Source organism: Somniosus microcephalus, chromosome 11 (assembly GCF_052327205.1).
Source record: "Somniosus microcephalus isolate GS21.2 chromosome 11, FLI_Smic_1.0, whole genome shotgun sequence".
NCBI lineage: Eukaryota > Metazoa > Chordata > Chondrichthyes > Squaliformes > Somniosidae > Somniosus > Somniosus microcephalus.
The window spans coordinates 3400400-3427621 of NC_140997.1; the positions used below are offsets into that span (position 1 = coordinate 3400400).

The following is a 27222-nucleotide window of genomic DNA, read 5'->3' on the forward strand; positions in this document are numbered from 1 at the left end:
AACCCGTACTGTACCTGCCCTGGGAGTGTTTGATGGGACAGTGTAGAGGGAGCTTTACTCTGTATCTAACCCGTGCTGTACCTGCCCTGGGAGTGTTTGATGGGACAGTGCAGAGGGAGCTTTACTCTGTATCTAACCCGTGCTGTACCTGCCTTGGGAGTGTTTGATGGGACAGTGTAGAGGTAGCTTTACTCTGTATCTAACCCGTGCTGTACCTGCCCTGGGAGTGTTTGATGGGACAGTGTAGAGGGAGCTTTACTCTGTATCTAACCCGTGCTGTACCTGCCCTGGGAGTGTTTGATGGGACAGTGTAGAGGGAGCGTTACTCTGTATCTAACCCGTGCTGTACCTGCCCTGGGAGTGTTTGATGGGACAGTGTAGAGGGAGCTTTACTCTGTATCTAACCCGTGCTGTACCTGCCCTGGGAGTGTTTGATGGGACAGTGTAGAGGGAGCTTTACTCTGTATCTAACCCATGCTGTACCTGCCCTGGGAGTGTTTGATGGGACAGTGTAGAGGTAGCTTTACTCTGTATCTAACCCGTGCTGTACCTGCCCTGGGAGTGTTTGATGGGACAGTGTAGAGGGAGCTTTACTCTGTATCTAACCCGTGCTGTACCTGCCCTGGGAGTGTTTGATGGGACAGTGTAGAGGGAGCTTTACTCTGTATCTAACCCGTGCTGTACCTGCCCTGGGAGTGTTTGATGGGACAGTGTAGAGGGAGCTTTACTCTGTATCTAACCCGTGCTGTACCTGCCTTGGGAGTGTTTGATGGGACAGTGTAGAGGTAGCTTTACTCTGTATCTAACCCGTGCTGTACCTGCCCTGGGAGTGTTTGATGGGACAGTGTAGAGGGAGCTTTACTCTGTATCTAACCCGTGCTGTACCTGCCCTGGGAGTGTTTGATGGGACAGTGTAGAGGGAGCTTTACTCTGTATCTAACCCGTGCTGTACCTGCCCTGGGAGTGTTTGATGGGACTGTGTAGAGGGAGCTTTACTCTGTATCTAACCTGTGCTGTACCTGCCCTGGGAGTGTTTGATGGGACAGTGTAGAGGGAGCTTTACTCTGTATCTAACCCGTGCTGTACCTGCCCTGGGAGTGTTTGATGGGACTGTGTAGAGGGAGCTTTACTCTGTATCTAACCTGTGCTGTACCTGCCCTGGGAGTGTTTGATGGGACAGTGTAGAGGGAGCTTTACTCTGTATCTAACCCGTACTGTACCTGCCCTGGGAGTGTTTGATGGGACAGTGTAGAGGGAGCTTTACTCTGTATCTAACCCGTGCTGTACCTGCCCTGGGAGTGTTTGATGGGACAGTGCAGAGGGAGCTTTACTCTGTATCTAACCCGTGCTGTACCTGCCTTGGGAGTGTTTGATGGGACAGTGTAGAGGTAGCTTTACTCTGTATCTAACCCGTGCTGTACCTGCCCTGGGAGTGTTTGATGGGACAGTGTAGAGGGAGCTTTACTCTGTATCTAACCCGTGCTGTACCTGCCCTGGGAGTGTTTGATGGGACAGTGTAGAGGGAGCGTTACTCTGTATCTAACCCGTGCTGTACCTGCCCTGGGAGTGTTTGATGGGACAGTGTAGAGGGAGCTTTACTCTGTATCTAACCCGTGCTGTACCTGCCCTGGGAGTGTTTGATGGGACAGTGTAGAGGGAGCTTTACTCTGTATCTAACCCATGCTGTACCTGCCCTGGGAGTGTTTGATGGGACAGTGTAGAGGTAGCTTTACTCTGTATCTAACCCGTGCTGTACCTGCCCTGGGAGTGTTTGATGGGACAGTGTAGAGGGAGCTTTACTCTGTATCTAACCCGTGCTGTACCTGCCCTGGGAGTGTTTGATGGGACAGTGTAGAGGGAGCTTTACTCTGTATCTAACCCGTGCTGTACCTGCCCTGGGAGTGTTTGATGGGACAGTGTAGAGGGAGCTTTACTCTGTATCTAACCCGTGCTGTACCTGCCTTGGGAGTGTTTGATGGGACAGTGTAGAGGTAGCTTTACTCTGTATCTAACCCGTGCTGTACCTGCCCTGGGAGTGTTTGATGGGACAGTGTAGAGGGAGCTTTACTCTGTATCTAACCCGTGCTGTACCTGCCCTGGGAGTGTTTGATGGGACAGTGTAGAGGGAGCTTTACTCTGTATCTAACCCGTGCTGTACCTGCCCTGGGAGTGTTTGATGGGACTGTGTAGAGGGAGCTTTACTCTGTATCTAACCTGTGCTGTACCTGCCCTGGGAGTGTTTGATGGGACAGTGTAGAGGGAGCTTTACTCTGTATCTAACCCGTACTGTACCTGCCCTGGGAGTGTTTGATGGGACAGTGTAGAGGGAGCTTTACTCTGTATCTAACCCGTGCTGTACCTGCCCTGGGAGTGTTTGATGGGACAGTGTAGAGGGAGCTTTACTCTGTATCTAACCCGTGCTGTACCTGCCTTGGGAGTGTTTGATGGGACAGTGTAGAGGTAGCTTTACTCTGTATCTAACCCGTGCTGTACCTGCCCTGGGAGTGTTTGATGGGACAGTGTAGAGGGAGCTTTACTCTGTATCTAACCCGTGCTGTACCTGCCCTGGGAGTGTTTGATGGGACAGTGTAGAGGGAGCGTTACTCTGTATCTAACCCGTGCTGTACCTGCCCTGGGAGTGTTTGATGGGACAGTGTAGAGGGAGCTTTACTCTGTATCTAACCCGTGCTGTACCTGCCCTGGGAGTGTTTGATGGGACAGTGTAGAGGGAGCTTTACTCTGTATCTAACCCGTGCTGTACCTGCCCTGGGAGTGTTTGATGGGACAGTGTAGAGGGAGCTTTACTCTGTATCTAACCCGTGCTGTACCTGCCCTGGGAGTGTTTGATGGGACAGTGTAGAGGGAGCTTTACTCTGTATCTAACCCGTGCTGTACCTGCCCTGGGAGTGTTTGATGGGACAGTGTAGAGGGAGCTTTACTCTGTATCTAACCCGTGCTGTACCTGCCCGGGGAGTGTTTGATGGGACAGTGTAGAGGGAGCTTTACTCTGTATCTAACCCGTGCTGTACCTGCCCTGGGAGTGTTTGATGGGACAGTGTAGAGGGAGCTTTACTCTGTATCTAACCCGTGCTGTACATGCCCTGGGAGTGTTTGATGGGACAGTGTAGAGGGAGCTTTACTCTGTATCTAACTCCGTGCTGTACCTGCACTGGAAGTGTTTGACGGGACAGTGTAGAGGGAACTTTACTCTGTATCTAACCCGTGCTGTACCTGCCCTGGGAGTGTTTGACGGGACAGTGTAGAGGGAGCTTTACTCTGTATCTAACCCGTGCTGTACTTGCCCTGGGAGTGTTTGATGGGACAGTGTACAGGGAGATTTTTTCTGTGTCTAAACCATGCTGTACCTGCCTTGGTAGTGTTTGATGGGACAGTGTAGAGGGAGCTTTACTCTGTATCTAACCCATGCTGTACCTGCCCTGGGAGTGTTTGATGGGACAGTGTAGAGGGAGCTTTACTCTGTATCTAACCCGTACTGTACCTGCCCTGGGAGTGTTTGATGGGACAGTGTAGAGGGAGCTTTACTCTGTATCTAACCCATGCTGTACCTGCCCTGGGAGTGTTTGATGGGACAGTGTAGAGGGAGCTTTACTCTGTATCTAACCCGTGCTGTACCTGCCCTGAGAGTGTTTGATGGGACAGTGTAGAGGGAGCTTTACTCTGTATCTAATCTGTGCTGTACCTGCCCTGGGAGTGTTTGATGGGACAGTGTAGAGGGAGCTTTACTCTGTATCTAACCCGTGCTGCACCTGCCCTGGGAGTGTTTGATGGGACAGTGTAGAGGGAGCTTTACTCTGTATCTAACCCGTGCTGTACCTGCCCTGAGAGTGTTTGATGGGACAGTGTAGAGGGAGCTTTACTCTGTATCTAATCTGTGCTGTACCTGCCCTGGGAGTGTTTGATGGGACAGTGTAGAGGGAGCTTTACTCTGGAGCTAACCCGTGCTGCACCTGCCCTGGGAGTGTTTGATGGGACAGTGTAGAGGGAGCTTTACTCTGTATCTAACCCGTGCTGTACCTGCCCTGGGAGTGTTTGATGGGACAGTGTCGAGGGAGCTTTACTCTGTATCTAACCTGTGCTGTACCTGCCCTGGGAGTGTTTGATGGGACAGTGTCGAGGGAGCTTTACTCTGTATCTAACCTGTGCTGTACCTGCCCTGGGAGTGTTTGATAGGTCAGCCTAAATGTCGAATGGTGTTTCATTCCCCAGCACTAAGACGCCTCCCTCAGTCACTAACTTTGCGATGACGGTCCCATTTGGCACTGACCCTGTTGTGCTTTCACACTTACTGTTTTGCGCCGTGTCGAAGTACGGACATGTTTCGCTGCTTATCTCCAGTCCTCTGCTCTTTGTCTTGATACTGACGGTGTAGTTTTCCATTGTAATTCCTATTTCTTGGTAGAGTTTACAGGTGTACTCGGTGAGATCGCTGTGCCCATCGGAGCAGGACGTCATGGCCAGATTGCAGGAAATCTCGTCGTCCTGCCTAGAGTGGGAAAGGGGAAGAAATGACACACGATTGACAGTCGGTTGTGGGAGCTGTGGAATGGGTGTGGTTCTCAGCCCCACAGCTCAGCAAGGTTCCGGATGCAATGTTGGATTCTCAAGCAACAGGTGGTAATGGTGCTGGAGCTGGCGTCTCCGGGGGGAGGAAATCATCCCCCAGGGTTTCTGCTCCTGACTGCTCTCCAATGTCTCCTGCTAGAAGGTGTGTGGACCTCGAGCGCGGGCAGCACCAGGCCTGGCTGTGACCACCGAGATCACTCGCTCTCCAAACTCACACATGAAAAATGGTCAGCAAAGAAAGACTTGCATTTATATAGCGCCTTTCACAGCCACCTGACACCCCAAAGTGCTTTACAGCCAATGAAGTACTTCTGAAGTCTGATCACTGCTGTAATGTAGGAAAGGCAGCAGCCAATTTGCGCACAGCAAGATCCCACAAACACCCAGGGCTAAAAATTGAGTAGTGCCCCGCGCAAAAATTAGCGCACCCGCACCGGAAATTGAATGATTGCACCCCAAGAGGGTAGAGGGGCGCTACTGGAAGTGCCCCGCGTCCCTCTTGAGCGCGCTGAGAGTCAATATCGCGGCGCTACATGCTGCAGCGGTATTGCAGGACTTCCTCCCCTTCTTAAAGGGGAGGGGCCTTGCGCAGCGCGATCCGGGGCCCAGCTGGGCACCCGGGGATCGGGAGTGCCGGCAAAAGAGTCCGGCACGGCGGGGGGGGGGGGCGTTAAAGGAGGCCGGGGACGGGAGCGCAAGCAGGTGCTGGCAGGCGGACAGCTACAAAAATGGCTGCCCCACACCTCGCCTTTAAATTGCGCCTCCCCGGCCGCAGGTACCCCCCTGTCCCCGGCCGCAGGTACACCCCCCTGTCCCCGGCCGCAGGTACGCCCCCCTGTCCCCGGCCGCAGGTACACCCCCCTGTCCCCGGCCGCAGGTAGGCCCCCCCTGTCCCCGGCCGCAGGTACGCCCCCCTGTCCCCGGCCGCAGGTACAGCCCCCTGTCCCCGGCCGCAGGTAGGCCCCCCTGTCCCCGGCCGCAGGTAGGCCCCCCTGTCCCCGGCCGCAGGTACACCCCCCTGTCCCCGGCCGCAGGTACACCCCCCTGTCCCCGGCCGCAGGTAGGCCCCCCTGTCCCCGGCCGCAGGTAGGCCCCCCTGTCCCCGGCCGCAGGTAGACCCCTGTCCCCGGCCACAGGTAGGCCCCCCTGTCCCCGGCCGCAGGTAGCCCCCCTGTCCCCGGCCGCAGGTAGGCCCCCCTGTCCCCGGCCGCAGGTAGGCCCCCCCTGTCCCCGGCCACAGGTAGGCCCCCCTGTCCCCGGCCGCAGGTAGCCCCCCTGTCCCCGGCCGCAGGTAGGCCCCCCCTGTCCCCGGCCGCAGGTAGGCCCCCCTGTCCCCGGCCGCAGGTAGGCCCCCCCCTGTCCCCGGCCGCAGGTAGGCCCCCCCTGTCCCCGGCCGCAGGTAGGCCCCCCCTGTCCCCGGCCGCAGGTAGGCCCCCCGTGTCCCCGGCCGCAGGTAGCCCCCCTGTCCCCGGCCGCAGGTAGGCCCCCCCTGTCCCCGGCCGCAGGTAGGCCCCCCCTGTCCCCGGCCGCAGGTAGGCCCCCCTGTCCCCGGCCGCAGGTAGGCCCCCCCTGTCCCCGGCCGCAGGTAGGCCCCCCTGTCCCCGGCCGCAGGTAGGCCCCCCCTGTCCCCGGCCGCAGGTAGGCCCCCCCTGTCCCCGGCCGCAGGTAGGCCCCCCCTGTCCCCGGCCGTAGGTAGGCCCCCCTGACCCCGGCCGCAGGTAGGCCCCCCTGTCCCCGGCGGACGTGGCGTCCGGCGGTAAGTCAGGGGGCTTTCCCGAAGATCACGGCCGGGGTGCAAGCGAGGTGCTGCGCATGGTGATGATGTCATTGCCGGGGGCGCAGCGCCGTGGGACGCTACGGCAGAGTGCCGCCGCTAACATCACGCGGGAGGTGTTGGCGGCGCCGCGCCCGGCGCTAGTTGCTTTGCTTCGGGTGCTAACTGGAGGCGCAAACAACCCAATTTCTCCCCCAATGATCTGATAATCTGTTTTAGTGATGTTGGTTGAGGGATAAATATTGACGAGGAATCTAGGAGATCTCTCCTGCTCTTCTTTGAAATAGTGCTATGGGATCTTTTACATTCACCTGAGAGGGCAGACGGGGCCTCGGTTTAACATCTCATCCGAAAGACGGCACCTCTGACAGTGCAGCTCTCCCTCAGTACTGCCACTCCGACAGTGCGGCGCTCCCTCAGTACTGCCCCTCCGACAGTGCGGCGCTCCCTCAGTACTGCCCCTCCGACAGTGCGGCGCTCCCTCAGTACTGCCCCACCGACAGTGCGGCGCCCCCTCAGTACTGTTCCTCCGACAGTGCAGCGCTCCCTCAGTACTGCCCCTCCGACAGTGCAGTGCTCCCTCAGTACTGCCCCTCCGACAGTGCAGCACTCCCTCAGTACTGCCTCTCCGACAGTGCGGCGCTCCCTCAGTACTGCACCTCTGACAGTGCGGCGCTCCCTCAGTACTGCCCCTCCGACAGTGCAGCGCTCCCTCAGTACTGCCGCTCCGACAGTCAGATGCTCCCTCAGTACTGACCCTCTGACAGTGCGGCGCTCCCTCAGTACTGCCTCTCCAACAGTGCGGCGCTCCCTCAGTACTGCCCCTCCGACAGTGCGGCGCTCCCTCAGTACTGCCCCTCCGACAGTGCAGCGCTCCCTCAGTAATGCCGCACCGACAGTGCAGCGCTCCCTCAGTACTGTTCCTCCAACAGTGCAGCGCTCCCTCAGTACTGCCCCTCCGACAGTGCGGTGCTCCCTCTGTACTGTTCCTCTGACAGTGCAGCACTCCCTCAGTGCTGTTCCTCCGACAGTGCAGCACTCCCTCAGTACTGCCCCTCCGACAGTGCAGCACTCCCTCAGTACTGTTCCTCCGACAATGCGGCGCTCCCTCAGTACTGCCCCACCGACACTGCAGCGCTCCCTCAGTACTGCCCCTCCGACAGTGCGGCGCTCCCTCAGTACTGCCCCTCCGACAATGCGGCGTTCCCTCAGTACTGCACCTCTGACAGTGCGGCGCTCCCTCAGTACTGCCCCTCCGACAGTGCGGCGCTCCCTCAGTACTGCCCCTCCAACAGTGCAGCGCTCCCTCAGTACTGCCCCTCCGACATTGCGGCGCTCCCTCAGTACTGCCTCTCCGACAGTGCAGCGCTCCCTCAGTACTGCCGCTCCGACAGTGCGGCGCTCCCTCAGTACTGCACCTCCGACAGTGCAGCACTCACTCAGTGCTGCCCCTCCGACAGTGCAGCACTCACTCAGTACTGCCCCTCCGACATTGCGGCGCTCCCTCAGTACTGCCTCTCCGACAGTGCAGCGCTCCCTCAGTACTGCCGCTCCGACAGTGCTGCACTCCCTCAGTACTGCCCCTCCGACAGTGCAGCACTCCTTGTACTGCCCCTCCGACAGTGCAGCACTCCCTCAGCACTGTTCCTCCAACAGTGCAGCACTCCCTCAGTACTGCCCCTCCGACAGTGCGGTGCTCCCTCAGTACTGTTCCTCTGACAGTGCAGCACTTCCTCAGTACTGTTCCTCCAACAGTGCAGCACTCCCTCAGTACTGTTCCTCCAACAGTGCAGCGCTCCCTCAGTACTGCCCCTCCGACAGTGCGGTGCTCCCTCACTACTGCCCCTCCGACAGTGCAGCACTCCCTCAGTACTGCACCTCCGACAGTGCAGCTCTCCCTCAGTACTGCACCTCCGACAGTGCAGCGCTCCCTCAGTACTGCCCCTCCGGCATTGCAGCACTCCATCAGTACTGTTTCTCCGACAGTGCAGCACTCCCTCAGTACTGTTCCTCCGACAGTGCAGCACTCCCTCAGTACTGTTCCTCCGACAGTGCAGCGATCCCTCAGTACTGCCCCTTCGACAATGCAGTGCTCCCTCAGTACCGCCCCTCCGACAGTGCAGCGCTCCCTCAGTACTGCCTCTCCGACAGTGCGGCGCTCCCTCAGTACTGCCCCTCCGATAGTGCGGCGCTCCCTCAGTACTGCCCCTCCGACAGTGTGGCGCTCCCTCAGTACTGTTCCTCCGACAGTGCAGCGCTCCCTCAGTACTGCCACTGCGACAGTGCAGCGCTCCCTCAGTACTGCCACTCCGACAGTGCGGCGCTCCCTCAGTACTGCCCCTCCGACAGTGCGGCGCCCTCTCAGTACTGTTCCTCCGACTGTGCAGCGCTCCCTCAGTACTGCCCCAACGACAGTGCAGTGCTCCCTCAGTACTGCCGCTTCGACAGTGCGATGCTCCCTCTGTACTGCCCCTCCGACAGTGCGGAGCTCCCTCAGTACTGCCCCTCCGACAGTGCAGCGCTCCCTCAGTAATGCCAGACCGACAGTGCAGCGCTCCCTCAGTACTGCCCCTCCGACAGTGCAGCACTCCTTCAGTACTGCCCCTCCGACAGTGCAGCACTCCCTCAGTACTGTTCCTCCAACAGTGCAGCGCTCCCTCAGTACTGCCCCTCCGACAGTGCAGCACTCCCTCAGTACTGTTCCTCCAACAGTGCAGCGCTCCCTCAGTGCTGCCCCTCCGACAGTGCGGTGCTCCCTCAGTACTGTTCCTCTGACAGTGCAGCGCTCCCTCAGTGCTGTTCCTCCGACAGTGCAGCACTCCCTCAGTACTGCCCCTCCAACAGTGCAGCACTCCCTCAGTACTCTTCCTCCGACAGTGCAGCACTCCCTCAATACTGACCCTCCGACAGTGCAGCACTCCCTCAGTACTGCACCTCCGACAGTGCAGCTCTCCCTCAGTACTGCACCTCCGACAGTGCGGCGCTCCCTCAGTACTGCCCCTCCGACAGTGCGGCGCTCCCTCAGTACTGCCCCTCCGACAGTGCGGCGCTCCCTCAGTACTGCCCCTCCGACAGTGCGGCGCTCCCTCAGTACTGCCCCTCCGACAGTGCGGCGCTCCCTCAATACTGCGCCTCCGACAGTGCGGCGCTCCCTCAGTACTGCCCCTCCGACATTGCGGCGCTCCCTCAGTACTGCCCCTCCGACAGTGCGGCGCTCCCTCAGTACCGTTTCTCCGACAGTGCGGCGCTCCCTCAGTACTGCCCTTCCGACAGTGCTGTGCTCCCTCAGTACTGCCCCTCCGACAGTGCGGCGCTCCCTCAGTACTGCCCCTCCGACAGTGCGGCGCTCCCTCAGTACTGCCCCTCCGACAGTGCGGCGCTCCCTCAGTACTGCCCCTCCGACAGTGCGGCGCTCCCTCAGTACTGCCCCTCCGACAGTGCGGCGCTCCCTCAGTACTGCCCCTCCGACAGTGCGGCGCTCCCTCAGTACTGCCCCTCCGACAGTGCGGCGCTCCCTCAGTACTTCCCCTCCGACAGTGCGGCGCTCCCTCAGTACTGCCCCTCCGACAGTGCGGCGCTCAGTCAGTACTGCCCCTCCGACAGTGCGGCGCTCCCTCAGTACTGCCCCTCCGACAGTGCAGCGCTCCCTCAGTACTGACTGCATTTTGTGCTCAAGTCTCTGGAGTGGGACTTGAACCCTCGACCTTCTGCCTCAGAGGTGAGAGTGCTGCCCACTGAGCCACCACTGACACAGTGGAGGAAAGTTACATGAGTTCTGCTGGAATAAATTGTCAAAAATTGAAACGATATTAAGATAATAAGAGATAATGGTGGAATAGCGAGATGCAGAAGGAAACTTTAATTTTAAGTAAGTTTTACTGTCTGAGAAATGAAACTACTCCTGATATTCAAAAAATCTTATTGTGATATAATTAGCTTGAAGTAAAACCTTTTTAAAAATGTTCGACCTGTGGGTACTGGGATTCCCCACAGCCACAGAAGTTTAAAAAGATCGTGAGTATTTTTGTTGTTTAAGCCTGAATAAGTCAGCGGAATGTTTCGTGATGTCACTCTACTCGTGCGATGTTGCGTTGGCGGAAGTGTCAGTTATATTCGCACCGGTGGTTCTCTGAGCCAATTTTATCAATCTATTTATACCAGACACAGAGTGAGGGCTTGTGTGGTGTTTTCCTGAGTTGTCCTCTCCGCACCGCACTGACACTAACTCAGCACAGACTGCGCTTCAAACACAGCTCGCAATCTCGGGGGAAACCACAGGCTGAGCTCAGACCTCCCAACAGTCAGCCTGACCTCAAACACATTGACAGCTCGGACTGTCTACTGTGCTTTCTCGATACCCCGGCTCTCTGTCCATCTGTGTGTCCCTTTTTTCTCTGTCCAACTCTCTGTCCATCCACCCACTCATCTGTTGTCTCTCTATCTTTCTCTTACATAGAAACATTGAAGATAGGAGCAGGAGTCAGCCATTCGGCCCCTCGAGCCTGCTCCGCCATTCAATGAGATCACGGCTGATCATCCAAATTCAGTACCCGGTCCCTGCTTTCTCCCCATATCCCTTGATCCCTTTAGCCTTAAGAAATATATCTAACTCCTTCTTGAATATATTTAATGAATTGGCCTCCACTGCCTTCTGTGGTAGAGAATTCCACAGGTTCACCACTCTCTGGGTGAAGAAATTCCTCCTCATCTCAGTCCTAAATGGCTTACCCCTTATCCTTAGACTATGACCCCTGGTTCTGGACTCCCCCGCCATCGGGAACATCCTTCCTGCATCGAGTCTGTCTAGTTCTGTTAGAATTTTATAAGTTTCAATGAGATCCCCTCTCATTCTTCTAAACTCTAGCGAATATAAGCCTGATCGACCCAATCTCTCCTCATACGTCATTCCTGCCATCCCAGGTATCAGTCTGGTGAATCTTCGCTGCACTCTCTCCATGGCAAGAACATCCTTCCTCAGATAAGGCGACCAAAACTGCACACAATACTCAAGGTGTGGTCTCACCAAGGCCCTGTACAACTGCAGCAAGACATCCTTGCTCCTGTACTCGAATCCTCTCGCTATGAAGGCCAACATACCATTTGCCTTCTTAACCGCCTGCTGCACCTGCATGCTTACCTGCAGTGACTGGTGCACAAGGACACCCAGGTCTCGTTGCACTTCCCCTTTTCCCAATCTATTGCTATTCAGATAATCTGCCTTCCTGTTTTTGCCACCAAAGTGGATAACCTCGCATTTATCCACATTATACTGCATCTGCCATGCTTCTGCCCAATCACCCAACCTGTCCAAATCATCCTGGAGTTTCTCGGCATCCTCCTCACAGCACACACGCCTGCCCAGCTTTGTGTCGTTTGCAAACTTGGAGATATTACATCTAGTTCCCTCGTCTAGATCATGTATATATATTGTGAATAGCTGGGGCCCAAGGACCGATCCCTGCGGTACCCCACTAGTCACTGCCTGCCACTCGGAAAAAGACCCGTTTATTCCAACTCTTTGCTTCCTGTCTGCCAACCAGTTCTCTATCCAAGTCAGTACCTTACCCCCAATCCCATGTGCTTTAATTTTGCACGCTAATCTCTTATGCGGGACCTTATCGAAAGCCTTCTGAAAGTCCAAATACACCACATCCACTGGTTCTCCCTTATCTATTCTACCAGTTACATCCTCAAAAAATTCCAGTAGATTAGTCAAGCACGATTTACCTTTTCTAAATCCATGTTGAGTTTGTCCGATCCTGTCACTGCTTTCCAAGTGCTCTGCTATTACATCTTTTATAATGGACTCTAGCATTTTCCCCACTACCGATGTCAGACTTACCGGTCTATAATTCCCCGTTTTCTCTCTACCACCTTTTTTAAATAGTGGGGTTACATTAGCTATCCTCCAATCCATGGGAACTGTTCCAGAGTCTATAGAATTTTGGAAGATGACCAGCAATGCATCTATTATTTCCAGGGCCACTTCCTTAATACCCTAGGATGTAGATTATCAGGCCCTGGGGATTTATCGGCCTTCAATCCCGTCAATTTTCCTAACACCATTTCCCTACAAATACTGATTTCATTCAGTTCCTCCCTCTCATTAGACCCTATGTTCCCCGACATCTCTGGGAGGTTATTTGTGTCCTCCTTTGTGAAGACAGAACCAAAGTATGTATTTAATTGGTCAGCCATTTCTTTGTTCCCCATTATAAATTCCCCTGATTCTGACTGCAAAGGACCTACGCTTGACTTCACCAAGCTTTTTCTCTTCGCATATCTATAAAAGCTTTTACAGTCAGTTTTTATGTTCCCTGAAAGCTTACTCTCATACTCTATTTTCCCCCTCTTGATTAATCCCTTTGTCCTCCTTTGCTGAATCCTAAACTGCTCCCAATCCTCAGGTTTGCTGGTTTTTCTGGCCAAATTATATGTCCTCTCCTTGGATCTTATGCTATCCCTAATTTCCCTTGTTAGCCATGGTTGAGTCACCTTTTTTGTTTTATTTTTATGCCAAACAGGGATGAACAAATTCTGTAGTTCATCCATGCGATCTTTAAATGTTTGCCATTGCCTATCCACTGTCAACCCTTTAAGTAACATTCCCCAATCCATCCTAGCCAACTCGCGTCTCATACCATTGTAGTTTCCTTTATTTAAATTCAGGACCCTAGTCTCTGAGTCAATTACTTCACTCTCCATTTTAATGAAGAATTTGATCATATTATGATCGCTCCTCCCCAAGGGGCCTCGCACAACAAGATTGCTAATTAATGCTTTCTCATTACATAATACCCAGTCTAAGATGGCCTGATCTCTAGTTGTTTCCTCGACATATTGGTCCAGAAAACCATCCTGTATACACTCTTGCTGTCTGTCTCTGTCCTTCTCGCTATCTATTGTTCTGTTGACTTATGAGGAAAGGTTGAGCAGGCTGGGCCTATACTCATTGGAACTTAGAAGAATGAGAGGTGATCTTATTGAAACATATCAGATATTGAGGGGGCTCGACAAGGTAGATGCCGAGAGGATGTTTCCCTTGTGGGGAAATCTAGAACTCGGGGGCACAGTTTCAGAATAAAGGGTCGCCCTTTTAGAACTGAGATGAGGAGGAATTTCTTCTCTCAGAGGGTCGTAAATCTGTGGAATTCTCTGCCCCAGAGAGCGGTGGAGGTTGGGTCATTAAATACATTTAAGGTGGAGATAGACAGATTTTTGCAAGAGAAGGGAGTGAAGGGTTATGGGGAGCGGGCAGGGAAGTGGCTTTGAGCCCAAGATCAGCCATGATCTTATTGAATGGCAGAGCAGGCTCGAGGGGCCAAGTGGCCTGTTCTTGCTCCTATTTCTTATGTTCTTATGTTCTCTGTTCATTCATCCTGCCCTCTCTCTGTGTCTTACAGACTGTATGTGTGAGGGGCGAGTTGGCTAAGGTAGATTGGGAAATTAAATTAAAAGGTATGATGGTAGATAAGTGTAGGATTTGCAAAAATCCATGAAATACAGTATACGGGTAGGGCCCCTGAAGTGACCACATTGTGAGAACACAGAAGGGAGTTGGCAGTTCTCATGGCCCAATTCAAAAGGACACACACACAGTACCTTAAAGCAGTCTGAGTCATCATCGATTAGAAGAATCCAGAACCTTACTGTTTTTGATATTGTAATGTGGTTACAGCAGTAAACAAAACTATTAGCACCTGGAGGTGCGCTAATCACTGGCAGAGCGGTAACCGATCTCAGAAACCGCTGAGCACACACAAACGGAGAGACACTAAACGGATTCCCATTATGACAAAGCGGTAACCGATCTCAGAAACTGCTGAGCACACACAAACGGAGAGACACTAAACGGATTCCCATTAGTTCGATTTGCGAGCAGTTAAAATTAATGTGCTTGCTTTTGTTAAAGCAACCTTAACAAAGGAAAACGGTTGATTTGGCGCCAAGATTAGGGCCAGAAAAGAGTATAACCGTTCAGGTAAATCGTCAGCAAGTCAGTCTAAGATTCGACCAGAGTAAGGAAGACTCCTCCGGAGACGGTTCACACCGTGAAGTCCAAGTCCAGTTACCATCAGGAGTTCGAGGACCGTGCGGAACAGAAAACGGCTCGAGGATTTCGGAGGACTTCCAAAGTTTGTACAGGAGAGCGAGTCCAGGAGCCGGTCCCATAAGGAAGGTCGGAGGTCCCGGACGACACCAAGTAACAGGGTCCAGGAGCCGGTCCCATAAGGAAGATCGAAAATTCCAGACGTAACAAGAAGTACCAAGGTCCAGAAGGGTTTTGAAATTCTGGTGAGCATAAAGGCCCAACTCTACCTAACTGACATAATTGAGGTATATTCAGTAACGGGAGGGTTTGTAACGTTAAGGGTATTTGTAAGTCAGGAGTGTGATTTATCCCTCGATGTGTCCGTGCGCTTCCCTCACCCCCGCTTTTAGCTTATCGCTATTTTAGAACTGTTTATATGCTATAAGTTATTTTTCTCAGTGTATAATTTAGTCCTCTGTGAGAAACGTTATTTTTCGTCTGCATTTATTCTCGCCATTTTTCTCTGTGTACATTCTCTTTCAAAAATAAAGATCGTTTTGATTTAAAACTCAATCTGTCTCATCTGACCATTTGTCTTCCGACTCACGAGTAAGTCGGTTGTCTGGCAATAAGCCCAGTGTCTAGAACCGTGAGGGGGGAGCGCTTCGAAACCGCTCACGAGTAGTGCGAAAATCAAAACCGATCTAGCACACCATAAGCTCGTTAAAACGACCTCTTACATAAGCAGTGGCTAGCATTTAAAGAAATATTCCAAACTGCTCAACGAATATACATTTAATTGAGAAATAAAAACTCCATGGGAAAAGTGATCCATCCGTGGCTAACTAAAGAAGTTAAGGATAGTATTAGGTTAAAAGAAGAGGCTTATAATGTTGTGATGAAGAGTAGTCAGCCTGAGGGTTGGGAGAGCTTTAGAAACCAGCAAAGGAGGACCAAGAAATTGATTAAAAGGGAGAAAATAGAATGAGAGTAAACTAGCAAGAAATATAAAAACATTTTGTAAGAGCTTCTACAAGTATGTAAAAAGGAAGACAGTAGCAAAAGTAAACGTTGGTCTCTTGGCGGCTGAGTCTGGTGAAATTATACTGGGGAATAAGGAAATGACAGAGATTTTAAACAAATATTTGTATCTGTCTTCACAATAGAAGACACAAAAAGTATACCAACATTAGCGGGAAACCAAGGGGCTATTAAGAGTGAGGAACTTGACATTGACTCAACATTGACTCCGGACCCCATGAAGTCTCATGGCTTCAGGTCAAGCATGGGCAAGGAAACCTCCTGCTGATTACCGCCTACCGCCCTCCCTCAGCTGATGAATCAGTACTCCTCCATGGTGAAAACCACTTGGAAGACGCACTGAGAGTAGCAAGGGCACAGAATGTACTCTGTGTGGAGGACTTCAATGTCCATCACCAAGAATGGTTCAGTAACCCCACTACTGACCGAGCTGGCCGAGTCCTGAAGAACACAACTGCCAGTCTGGGCTGCAACAGGTGGTGAGAGAACCAACACGAGGGAAAAACCTACTTGACCTCGTCCTCACCAATCTACCTGTCGCAGATACATCTGTCCATGACAGCATTGGTAGAAGTGACCACCGCACAGTCATTGTGGAGAAAAAGTCCTATCTTCACACTGAGGACATCCTCCGTTGTGTCAAATGGGATGGATTCAGAACAGATCTAGCAGCTCAAAACTGGGCATCCATGAGGCGCTGTGGGCCATCAGCAGCAGCAGAATTGTATTCCACCACAATCTGTAACCTCATGGCCTGGCATATCCCTCACTCTACCATTACCATCAAGCCAGGGGACCAACCCTGGTTCAATAAGGAGTGTAGAAGAGCATGCCAGGAGTAGCACCAGGCGTACCTAAAAATGAGGTGCCAACCTGGGGAAGCTGCAACACAGGACTACATGCATGCTAAAAAGTGGAAGCAGCATGCTATAGACAGAGCTAAGCGATCTCACAATCAACGGATAAGATCAAAGCTCCGCAGTCCTGCCACATCCAGTCGTGAATGGTGGTGGACCATTAAACAACTAACAGGAGGAGGAGGATCCATGAATATCCACATCCTCAATGATGGTGGAGCCCAGCACGTGAGTGCAAAAGACAAGGCTGAAGCGTTTGCAACCATCGTCAGCCAGAAGTGCCGAGTGGATGATCCATATCGGCCTTCTCCTGAGGTCCCCAACATCATAGAAGCCAGTCTTCAGCCAATTCGATTCACTCCACGTGATATCAAGAAACGGCTGAGTGCACTGGACACAGCAAAGGCTATGGGCCCCGACAACATCCCGGCTATCGTGCTGAAGACTTGTGCTCCAGAACTAGCCACGCCTCTAGCCAAGCTGTTCCAGTACAGCTGCAACACCAGCATCTATCCGACAATGTAGAAAACTGCCCAGGTATGTCCTGTCCACAAAAAGCAGGACAAATCCAATCTGGCCAATTGCTGCCACATCAGTCTACTCTCAATCATCAGCAAAGTGATGGAAGGTGTCATCGACAGTGCTATCAAGCAGCACTTAACTCACCAATAACCTGCTCACTGATGCTCAGTTTGGGTTCCACCAAGACCACTCGGCTCCCGACATCATTACAGCCTTGGTCCAAACATGGACAAAGGAGCTGAATTCCAGAGGTGAAGTAAGAGTGACTGCCCTTGACATCAAGGCAGCATTTGACCAAGTGTGGCATCAAGGAGCCCTAGTAAAACTGAAGTCAATGGGAATCGGGGGGAAAGCTCTCCACTGGCTGGAGTCATACCTGGCACAAAGGAAGATGGTTGTGGTGGTTGGAGGTCAATCATCACAGCCCTAGGACATCGCTGCAGGAGTTCCTCAGGGCAGTGTCCTAGGCCCAACCATCTTCAGCTGCTTCATTAATGACCTTCCCTCCATCATAAGGTCAGAAGTGGGGATGTTATCTGATGACTGCCCAGTGTTCAGTGCCATTCACAACTCCTCAGATAATGAAGCAGTCCATGCCCGCATGCAGCAAGGCCTGGACAACATTCAGACTTGGGCTGATAAGTGGCAGGTAACATTCATGTCACAGAAGTGCCAGGCAATGACTATCTCCAACAAGAGAGTCTAACCACCGCCCCTTGACATTCAATGGCATTACCATCGCCGAATTCCCCACCATCAATATCCTGGGGGTCACCATTGACCAGAAACATAACTGGACCAGCCACATAAATACTGTGGCAACAAGAGCAGGTCAGAGGCTGGGTATTCTGTGGCGAGTGTCTCACCTCCTGACTCCTCAAAGCCTTTCCACCATCTACAAGGCCCAAGTCAGGGGTGTGATGGAATACTCTCCACTTGCCTGAATGAGTACAGCTCCAACAACACTCAAGAAGCTCGACACCATCCAAGACAAAGCAGCCCACTTGATTAGCAACCCATCGACCACCTTAAACATTCACTCCCTCCACCACCGGCGTACCGTGGCTGCAGTGTGTACCATCTACAAGATGCACTGCAAAATTCACTAAGGCTTCTTCGGCAGCACCTCCCAAACCCGTGACCTCTTCCACCTAGAAGGACAAGGGCAGCAGGCGCATAGGAACACCACCACCTCCAAGTTCCCCTACAAGTCACACACCATCCTGACTTGGAAGTATGCTGCCATTCCTTCATCGTCGCTGGGTCAAAATCCTGGAACTCCCTCCCTAACAGCACTGTGGGAGCACCTTCACCACACGGACTGCAGTGGTTCAAGAAGGCGGCTCACCACCACCTTCTCAAGGGCAATTAGGGATGGGCAATAAATGCTGGTCTTGCCAGCGACGCCCACATCCCATGAATGAATTTAAAAAAAACTTAAAGTAAAGAATATCTGTATAGAAAAAGTACTTGAGAAAATAATGGGACTAAAAGCTGACAAATTCCCTGGACCTGATAGCCTACATCCTAGGGTTCGAAAAGAGGTGGCTGCCGAGATAGTGGATGCATTGGTTGTGATCTTCCAAAATTCCCTAGATTCTAGATCGATCCCAGCGGATTGGAAGGTAGCAAATATAACCCCGCAATTCAAGAAAGGAGGGAGAGAAAAAACAGGGAACTACAGGCCAGTTAGCTTGACATTAGTAGTAGGGAAAATGCTGAAATCCTTTGTTAAGGAAGTGGTATTAAGTCACTTAGAAAATCATAACATGATTAAGCAGAGTCAACATGGTTTTATGAAAGGGAAATCGTGTTTAACACATTTATTAGAGTTTTTTGAGGATGTAACTAGCAGGGTAGATAAAGGGGAACCAGTGGATGTAGTATATTTGGATTTCCAAAAGGCATTTGATAAGGTGCCACATAAAAGGTTGTTATGCAAGATAAGGACTCATGGGATTGGGGGTAATATAGTAGCGTGGATTGAGGATTGGTTCACGGACAGAAAACAGAGAGTCGGGATAAATTGATCTTTTTCAGGTTGGCAGGCTGTAACTAGTGGGGTGCCGCAAGGATCAGTGTTGGGGCCTCAGCTATTTACAATCTATATTAATGACCTAGATGAAGGGACCGAGTGTAATGTATCCAAGTTTGCTGATGATACAAAGCTAGGTGGGACAGTAAGCTGTGAGGAGAACACAAAGTCTGCAAAGGGATATCGATAGACTGAGTGAGTGGGCAGTAAGGTGGCAGATGGAGTATAATGTAGGGAAATGTGAGGTTACTCACTTTGGTAGGAAGAATAGAAAAACAGAATACTTTTTAAATGGTGAGAAACTTTCAAATGTTGGTGTTCAGAGAGATTAGGGGGTCCTTGTGCAAGAAACACAGAAAGTTAGCATGCAGGTACAGCAAGCAATTAGGAAGGCAAATGGCATGTTGGCCTTTATTGCAAGGGGGTTGGAGTATAAGAGTGAGGAAGTCTTGCTCCAATTGTACAGGGCCTTGGTGAGACCACACCTGGAGTACTGGGCACAGTTCTGGTCTCCTTATCTAAGGAAGGATATACTTGCCTTGGAGGCGGTGTAATGAAGGTTCACTAGATTGATTCCTGGGATGAGGGGGCTGTCCTATGAGGAGAGATTGTGTAGAATGGGCCGATACTCTCTGGAGTTTAGAAGAATGAGAGGTGATCTCATTGAAACATACAAGATTCTGAGGGGGATTGACAGGGTAGATGCTGAGAGGCTGTTTCCCCTGGCTGGAGTGTCTAGAACCAGGGGTCACAGTCTCAGGATAAGGGGTCGGCCATTTAAGACTGAGATGAGGAGGAATTTCTTCACTCAGAGGGTTGTGAATCTTTGGAATTCTCTGCCCCAGAGGGCTGTGGAGGCTGAGTCTGAGTATATTCAAGGCTGAGATCGATAGATTTTTGGACTCTAGGGGAATCAAGGGATATGGAGATCGGGCGGGAAAGTGGATGTAAGAGTCATGAAAGTTTAAGAAAGTGTAAAGAAGAAAGAAAATACCTTAAAATATTGGTTAAATATTATGGTACAGTATGTATGTACATTTATTTATTATTGATGCATATTCTAGTATAATATAGTTAATTTAGCTGACTGACTTATTGTATTGAGAAACCCCCTCTTTTCTTGTTCCAATAGTATATTCTGAGAGACCCCCTTTATTCTTGCTCCAATGGTATAGTCCTTAAGCTTGTCACATGACATATCCAGCCATTTTTATAGTTCAAGCACCACGAGGCTAGGAAAGGTAGAAGCTTTGATGGCTGTGGAGCAATCCAGTTTTTGATCGTGTTTAAACGTGTTTTACTTTGAAATCCTGTTTGAAATGTATTACAGTAAACAGTTAAAAGACAAAGTTACATTTTGGAACGTTTTATTTCGACACGCGTCTACTCGTTGCTAAAAGCCTCAAAGCTAAAGCTCAGTGGCTGCATATTGAAAACTACGGAGCGCCGCTACAGTGGAGTTGAGGTCGATGATCAGCTATGATCTTATTGAATGGCGGAGCAGGCTCGAGGGGCTGTATGGCAGACTCCTGCTCCTAATTCTTATGTTCTCATGTTTCTCTCTCCATCTGGTCCCTCTATTACACGGTCCTGCTCTCTCTATTTGTCACTCTCCCTCTATCTGTCTCTCCAACTATCTGCTGCTCTCTCTCACTCTATGGGCTAGATTTTCGGGGAGCCGTCAGGCGGGGTTTCAGGCGTGTGGGGGGGGGGAGAAATCCCGACTTTGGGGGTCCCGACACCATCCCGCCCAAAACCCCGCCCCACGTAAGTTTCAGGGGCGGCAGGTACCTGCCCCGCACTGGGACCCGCCAAAACCAGGCGGGAAGGGATTAGTGCCAATTAACTGCCTGTTAACAGGTAGTTAACAGGCAGTTTTTAGCCTAATCCCTATTTTATGGGGTTTCGTGTGGGATTCCCGGCAGCTCCAAACCACGCCAGGTTAGAGCAGGCGGGCCGTCGGGTTGAAGGAGTTGGAGGGGTCGCGATGTCGGTGTTCAGGTGAGTGATGGGTGCATGAGTGCAAAGGTAAGTGTGTTTGGTGTGTCTAAAGTGTGTAAAGAACTTTTACTTACCTTTACTTACCTTAACAGCCTTTCTTCCTGTAGCCGTCGGGAGCCCATCACTCAGCCGGAACTGAAAGCTGAACGGCTGCGATCTGTGAAAAGTGATAGCCTTCAGCTTTTAGTGCTGCTGAGATTTCTAAATGAGTCTGTGCAGAAGGACTCATCTGAGAAATCAGACTGTCAGTGTTTGACAGCTTCAAACATCTGTGAAACACTGATATTTCATCTGTCAGAAATCTTGACAGATGAATTATCAATCTGTGACGTCACCTGTTGCCGGGTGGCCCTTAATTGGCCTGCTGAGCCCGCTGGGCGGGCTCAACAAGGTCAATCAAGGGAAAATCGTGCGGATTGGCCGGACGTCAAAGTAGGCGGGTCAGAAACCCGAAAGGGGAAGTCCCACCTTCTTCCCGACAGGTTCGACAAAATCAACCCCTATGACTTTAAATCATTCTTCCCAGGATCTCAAAACTGTGGCTCTCTTCATCCCACTCCGTCAATGCAATCTGCCGCCTCTAAAGCCAACCTCGGTGTCAGTGCTTCCTTGTTCACCTCATCTTCTCCTTTTCCTTTCAACCTTGGTGGTGCCCTCAGCCCCTCCCCCGGTGTCCTGTGGGACTGGGCCCTTCCCCCGGAGCCCTGTGGGACTGGGCCCTTCCCCCGGTGTCCTGTGGGACTGGGCCCTTCCCCCGGTGCCCTGTGGGACTGGGCCCTTCCCCCGGTGTCCTGTGGGACTGGGCCCTTCCCCCGGTGTCCTGTGGGACTGGGCCCTTCCCCCGGTGTCCTGTGGGACTGGGCCCTTCCCCCGGTGTCCTGTGGGACTGGGCCCTTCCCCCGGTGTCCTGTGGGACTGGGCCCTTCCCCTGGTGTCCTGTGGGACTGGGCCCTTCCCCCGGTGCCCTGTGGGACTGGGCCCTTCCCCCGGTGCCCTGTGGGACTGGGCCCTTCCCCCGGTGTCCTGTGGGACTGGGCCCTTCCCCCGGTGTCCTGTGGGACAGGGCCCTTCCCCCGGTGTCCTGTGGGACTGGGCCGTTCCCCCGGTGCCCTGTGGGACTGGGCCCTTCCCCCGGTGTCCTGTGGGACTGGGCCCTTCCCCCGGTGTCCTGTGGGACTGGGCCCTTCCCCCGGTGCCCTGTGGGACTGGGCCGTTCCCCCGGTGCCCTGTGGGACTGGGCCCTTCCCCCGGTGCCCTGTGGGACTGGGCCCTTCCCCCGGAGCCCTGTGGGACTGGGCCCTTCCCCCGGTGTCCTGCCCTGTGGGACTGGGCCCTTCCCCCGGTGCCCTGTGGGACTGGGCCCTTCCCCCGGTGCCCTGTGGGACTGGGCCGTTCCCCTGGTGTCCTGTGGGACTGGGCCCTTCCCCCAGTGTCCTGTGGGACTGGGCCCTTCCCCCGGTGTCCTGTGGGACTGGGCCCTTCCCCCAGTGTCCTGTGGGACTGGGCCCTTCCCCCAGTGTCCTGTGGGACTGGGCCCTTCCCCCGGTGCCCTGTGGGACTGGGCCCTTCCCCCAGAGCCCTGTGGGGACTGGGCCCTTCCCCCGGTGTCCTGTGGGACTGGGCCGTTCCCCCGGTGCCCTGTGGGACTGGGCCCTTCCCCCGGTGTCCTGTGGGACTGGGCCCTTCCCCCGGAGCCCTGTGGGACTGGGCCCTTCCCCCGGTGTCCTGTGGGACTGGGCCCTTCCCCCGGTGCCCTGTGGGACTGTGCCCTTCCCCCGGTGTCCTGTGGGATTGGGCCCTTCCCCCGGTGTCCTGTGGGACTGGGCCCTTCCCCCGGTGCCCTGTGGGACTGGGCCCTTCCCCCGGAGCCCTGTGGGACTGGGCCCTTCCCCCGGTGCCCTGTGGGACTGGGCCCTTCCCCCGGTGCCCTGTGGGACTGGGCCCTTCCCCCGGTGTCCTGTGGGACAGGGCCCTTCCCCCGGTGTCCTGTGGGACTGGGCCCTTCCCCCGGTGTCCTGTGGGACTGGGCCCTTCCCCCGGTGTCCTGTGGGACTGGGCCCTTCCCCCGGTGTCCTGTGGGACAGGGCCCTTCCCCCGGTGCCCTGTGGGACTGGACCCTTCCCCCGGTGTCCTGTGGGACTGGGTCCTTCCCCCGGTGTCCTGTGGGACTGGGCCCTTCCCCCGGTGCCCTGTGGGACTGGGCCCTTCCCCCGGTGTCCTGCCCTGTGGGACTGGGCCCTTCCCCCGGTGTCCTGTGGGACTGGGCCCTTCCCCCGGTGCCCTGTGGGACTGGGCCCTTCCCCCGTGTCCTGTGGGACTGGGCCCTTCCCCCGGTGTCCTGTGGGACTGGGCCCTTCCCCCGGTGTCCTGTGGGACTGGGCCCTTCCCCCGTGTCCTGTGGGACTGGGCCCTTCCCCCGGTGTCCTGTGGGACTGGGCCCTTCCCCCGGTGTCCTGTGGGACTGGGCCCTTCCCCTGGTGCCCTGTGGGACTGGGCCCTTCCCCCGGTGTCCTGTGGGACTGGGCCCTTCCCCCGGTGCCCTGTGGGACTGGGCCCTTCCCCCGGTGCCCTGCCCTGTGGGACTGGATTCTTCTCCTGGAAGGATGGATTTGATGGGCTGAATGGCCAGGTGTACCAGTGATGCACACGTGTGTGTGTGTTTTCACAGGTGTTCAACTCATTGTTCAACTCAGCAAGTGATTCAATCAGCAGCCTGTAACTCCGGGAATCTGTTTCTGCTGCCTGGAGTTCACTCTCAGCGTGTGTACAGGCCGGTGATGTCACAGCGAGTAATGTCACAGCGAGTGATGTGATGTCACAGCGAATGACGTCACAGCGAGTGATGTCACAGCGAGCGATGTCACAGCAAATTATGTCACAGCAAATTATGTCACAGCAAGTGATGTCACAACGAATGATGTCACAGCAAATGTCACAGCGAATTATGTCACAGCGAGTGATGTCACAGCAAGTGATGGCACAACGAGTGATGTCACAGCGAATGATGTCACAGCGAATGATGTCACAGTGAGTGATGTCACAGCGAATGATGTCACAGCGAATGATGTCACAGCGAGTAATGTGATGTCATAGCGAGTGATGTTATGACGAGTGATGTGATGTCACAGCGAGTGATGTGGTTTCACAGCGAGTGGTGTCACAGCGAGTGGTGTCACAGCGAGTGATGTCACAGCGAGTGGCGTCACAGTGAGTGATGTCACAGCGAGTGGTGTCACAGCGAGTGGTGTCACAGCGAGTGGTGTCACAGCGAGTGATGTCACAGCGAGTGGTGTCACAGCGAGTGATGTCACAGTGAATGGTGTCACAGTGAATGATGTCACAGCGAGTGATGTCACAGCGAGTGATGTGATGTCTGTGGTTTGTTTGATATTTGGTTTTATTTTTGCTCCACAATGTCACAGATCACCAAAGCTGTGAGTGTTGTGAGAGTTTGAATAATTCGGTACTTACGATATTGCAGTAAGATGGTAAGAAACTCCGGGCTTGGGTGGGACTGCGACTCTCCAGTTGCAGGTTATGTGTTCTAAGTAGTCGGTGACACAGGTTAGACTGTCACAACTTGTAGCTGGAAGGAGAGAATTGGAAGATGCTTTCAGTGGGGTTTAACAGCCGTTCCCCTCTGAGTATACTGACTCAGACTGGAGTATCGCGTCCTCCCGCAACTAGCACCACATATACAGACCATTCACTGCTGTTTGCCTGATGTTGTTGTGTGTAAGATGGCTGCCTATATGCTAACAGTCATTGCACTAACAAAGTAACTCATTGTGTGTGTGAAGCCCAAGAAGATAAGGGCTTGATATAAATGAAAATCTTTCATTAAAAATTAACTTTTCTCAGTAACTGTTAAAAGCAGCACATGAGCTACAGTTATTTAAATATCTTCTGATGTGCCTCAATAAATCCGAGACTCGATGTTAGCGAAACAAAACAAGGCTTTTATTGACTTAGAAGGTAACACACAGAGGAGAATGTATCTTCCATCCAGAGGTCTGCTGTACTGGATGTGCTGCAGGCTGGGCCAGCTTACATAGGAGCCAGGTATGGGCGGAGCCCTACACACAGTACAATACAATGGAAATGAAACTGAAACCAACCACAGTCACAGGCAGAGAAATACTGATGAGTGATGAATGGGATATTTCATCACATCTTCCACAAGTTTTTTTTATTCATTCTCGGGATGTGGGTGTCGCTGGCAAGGCCGGCATTTATTGCCCATTCCTAGTTGCCCCTCGAGAAGGTGGTGGTGAGCCACCTTCTTGAACCGCTGCAGTCCGTGTGGTGAAGGTGCTCCCACAGTGCTGTTAGGGAGGGAGTTCCAGGATTTTGACCCAGTGACGATGAAGGAACGGCGATATACTTCTAAGCCAGGATGGTGTGTGACTTGGAGGGGAACTTGGAGGTGGTGGTGTTCCCGTGCGCCTGCTGCCCTTGTCCTTCTAGGTGGAAGAGGTCGCGGGTTTGGGAGGTGCTGCCGAAGAAGCCTTGGCGAGTTGCTGCAGTGCATCTTGTAGATGGTCCACACTGCAGCCATGGTGCACCGGTGGTGGAGGGAGCGAATGTTTAAGGTGGTGGATGGGGTGCCAATCAAGTTGCAGGCCTCCAGTGTTAGTAGCACTGATCGTCCCTCACCCTGAGTGCAGAGAGATTCGTACTACAGCTGCTGGGAGTTGAGGGCAGTTTGGTTCCACCGGTCCCGTGAGACGAGGGCTCGGTCCAGGACTGTGACTGAGGTGAATTATGGTGATCCTGTTGGGATCATCAGTCCCCTCTCTGCATGAATGGTTCCCTCAGTGTCAGGATCATGGAATTATACAGCACAGAAGGAGGCCGTTCAGCCCATCACACCTGTGCTGGCTCTCTGAAAGTGATATCCAGTTAGTCCCATTCCTTTGCCCTTTCCCCATTTGGTCCATTATGCCTGTTGGTCCTTTGAGAATGGATATCCTTAGACCCATTGATGTGAAGAGGTTTAACATTGTCTCTTTATTTTTGCCTTCCACGCTTATTTATATAACCGAGGATCTCATATTCTTTAAAAAGAAGCAGCTTTATCAACTTGTCCTCCCACTTTTAAAGATTTGTGTATCTATCCCTCTCATCCCGCAGGCTCACACTCCCGGGGGGGGGGTGGTGGGGGGCGCTAATGGGGCGCAAAACCCCTAGTGCCTGGGTGCGGTGCCACTAACGCCTGCTGCGAAATTCAGCGGGAGGCTATCGCCGGCGGTAGCGCATAGCACCCCGTGGCGATGCGCCGCCGTCGATGACATTAGCATCCCAAAAGGGTCGCCACCCAATTTTACCCCCATAATGTTCTTGGAGGACTTGACAGGGTAGATGCCGGGAGGATGTTTCCCCTGGCTGGGGAGTCTAGAACTCGGGAGCACAGTCTCAGGATAAGGGGTCGGCCATTTAGGACTGAGATGAGGAGAAATTTCTTCACTCCGAGGGTGGTGAATCTTTGGAATTCTCTGCCCCAGAGGGCTCTGGAGGCTCAGTCGTTGAGTATATTCAAGACAGAGAGCGATAGATTTTTGTATATTAAGGGAATCAAGGGATATGGGGATAGTGCAGGAAAGTGAAGATGAGGTAGAAGATCAGCCATGATTGTATTGAATGGCAGAGCAGGCTAGAGGGGCCGAATGGCCGACTCCTGCTCCTAATTCTTATGTTCTTATGCAGCTCTGTTCTGGGAGGTGTCAGTGAGGTGGTCTCAGATGGGGGAATCCTCCTCAGTTAATGCTCGTCATTTTCCAAAATAGCTCTGTTTCTAAGAGGGGAGAGACCCTCTCTCGCATTTCACCACTTTCCACCTTCAAATATCGTTACTGCTGACTTATAAAGAGAGCCAAGCCAGCGTCACCTGAGAAAGGGCTTTGTCCCGTGTCCTCCTGAAGCCAGATTCCGGGCTCTGGACCAGGAATCCAGAGGTCGCCAGTTCAAATCCCACCATGACAATTAGTGAGACTGAATTCAAACAATCTGAGGCTTTGTGGCTGGCAGCAAAAAATGAAATTGAAAACTGTTGGATTGGTGTAAAAACCCAACTGGTTCACCAATGTCCTTTGGGGGACCTGCTGCCCTTACCCAGTCTGGTCCCAGTGTGACTCCAGTCCCAGTGTGTGCAGGACTCTTAATGCCCTGGGGGCAACTAGGGATGGGCAATACAGGAGGCCTGGCCAGCGTCACCCAGCGTCACCCAGTGTCACCCAGTGTCACCCAGAGCCACCCAGTGTCACCCAGCGTCACCCAGCGTCACCCAGAGTCACCCAGAGTCACCCAGTGTCAGCCAGTGTCACCGAGAGTCACCCAGAGTCAGCCAGTGTCACCCAGTGTCACCCAGAGTCACCCA

At 53.2% G+C, this 27222-nt stretch overlaps 1 protein-coding gene across 1 annotated transcript in view; it reads right to left on the reverse strand.

The window, feature by feature from the left end:
* Window positions 1–27222, reverse strand: part of LOC147110263 (interleukin-21 receptor-like) — a 107064-nt gene that overhangs the window by 62898 nt on the left and 16944 nt on the right. Inside the window, 2 exon segments of the mRNA XM_086000050.1 lie at window positions 4308–4504; window positions 24318–24432. Of these exon segments, the coding sequence (XP_085856176.1) occupies window positions 4308–4504; window positions 24318–24432 (312 nt within the window).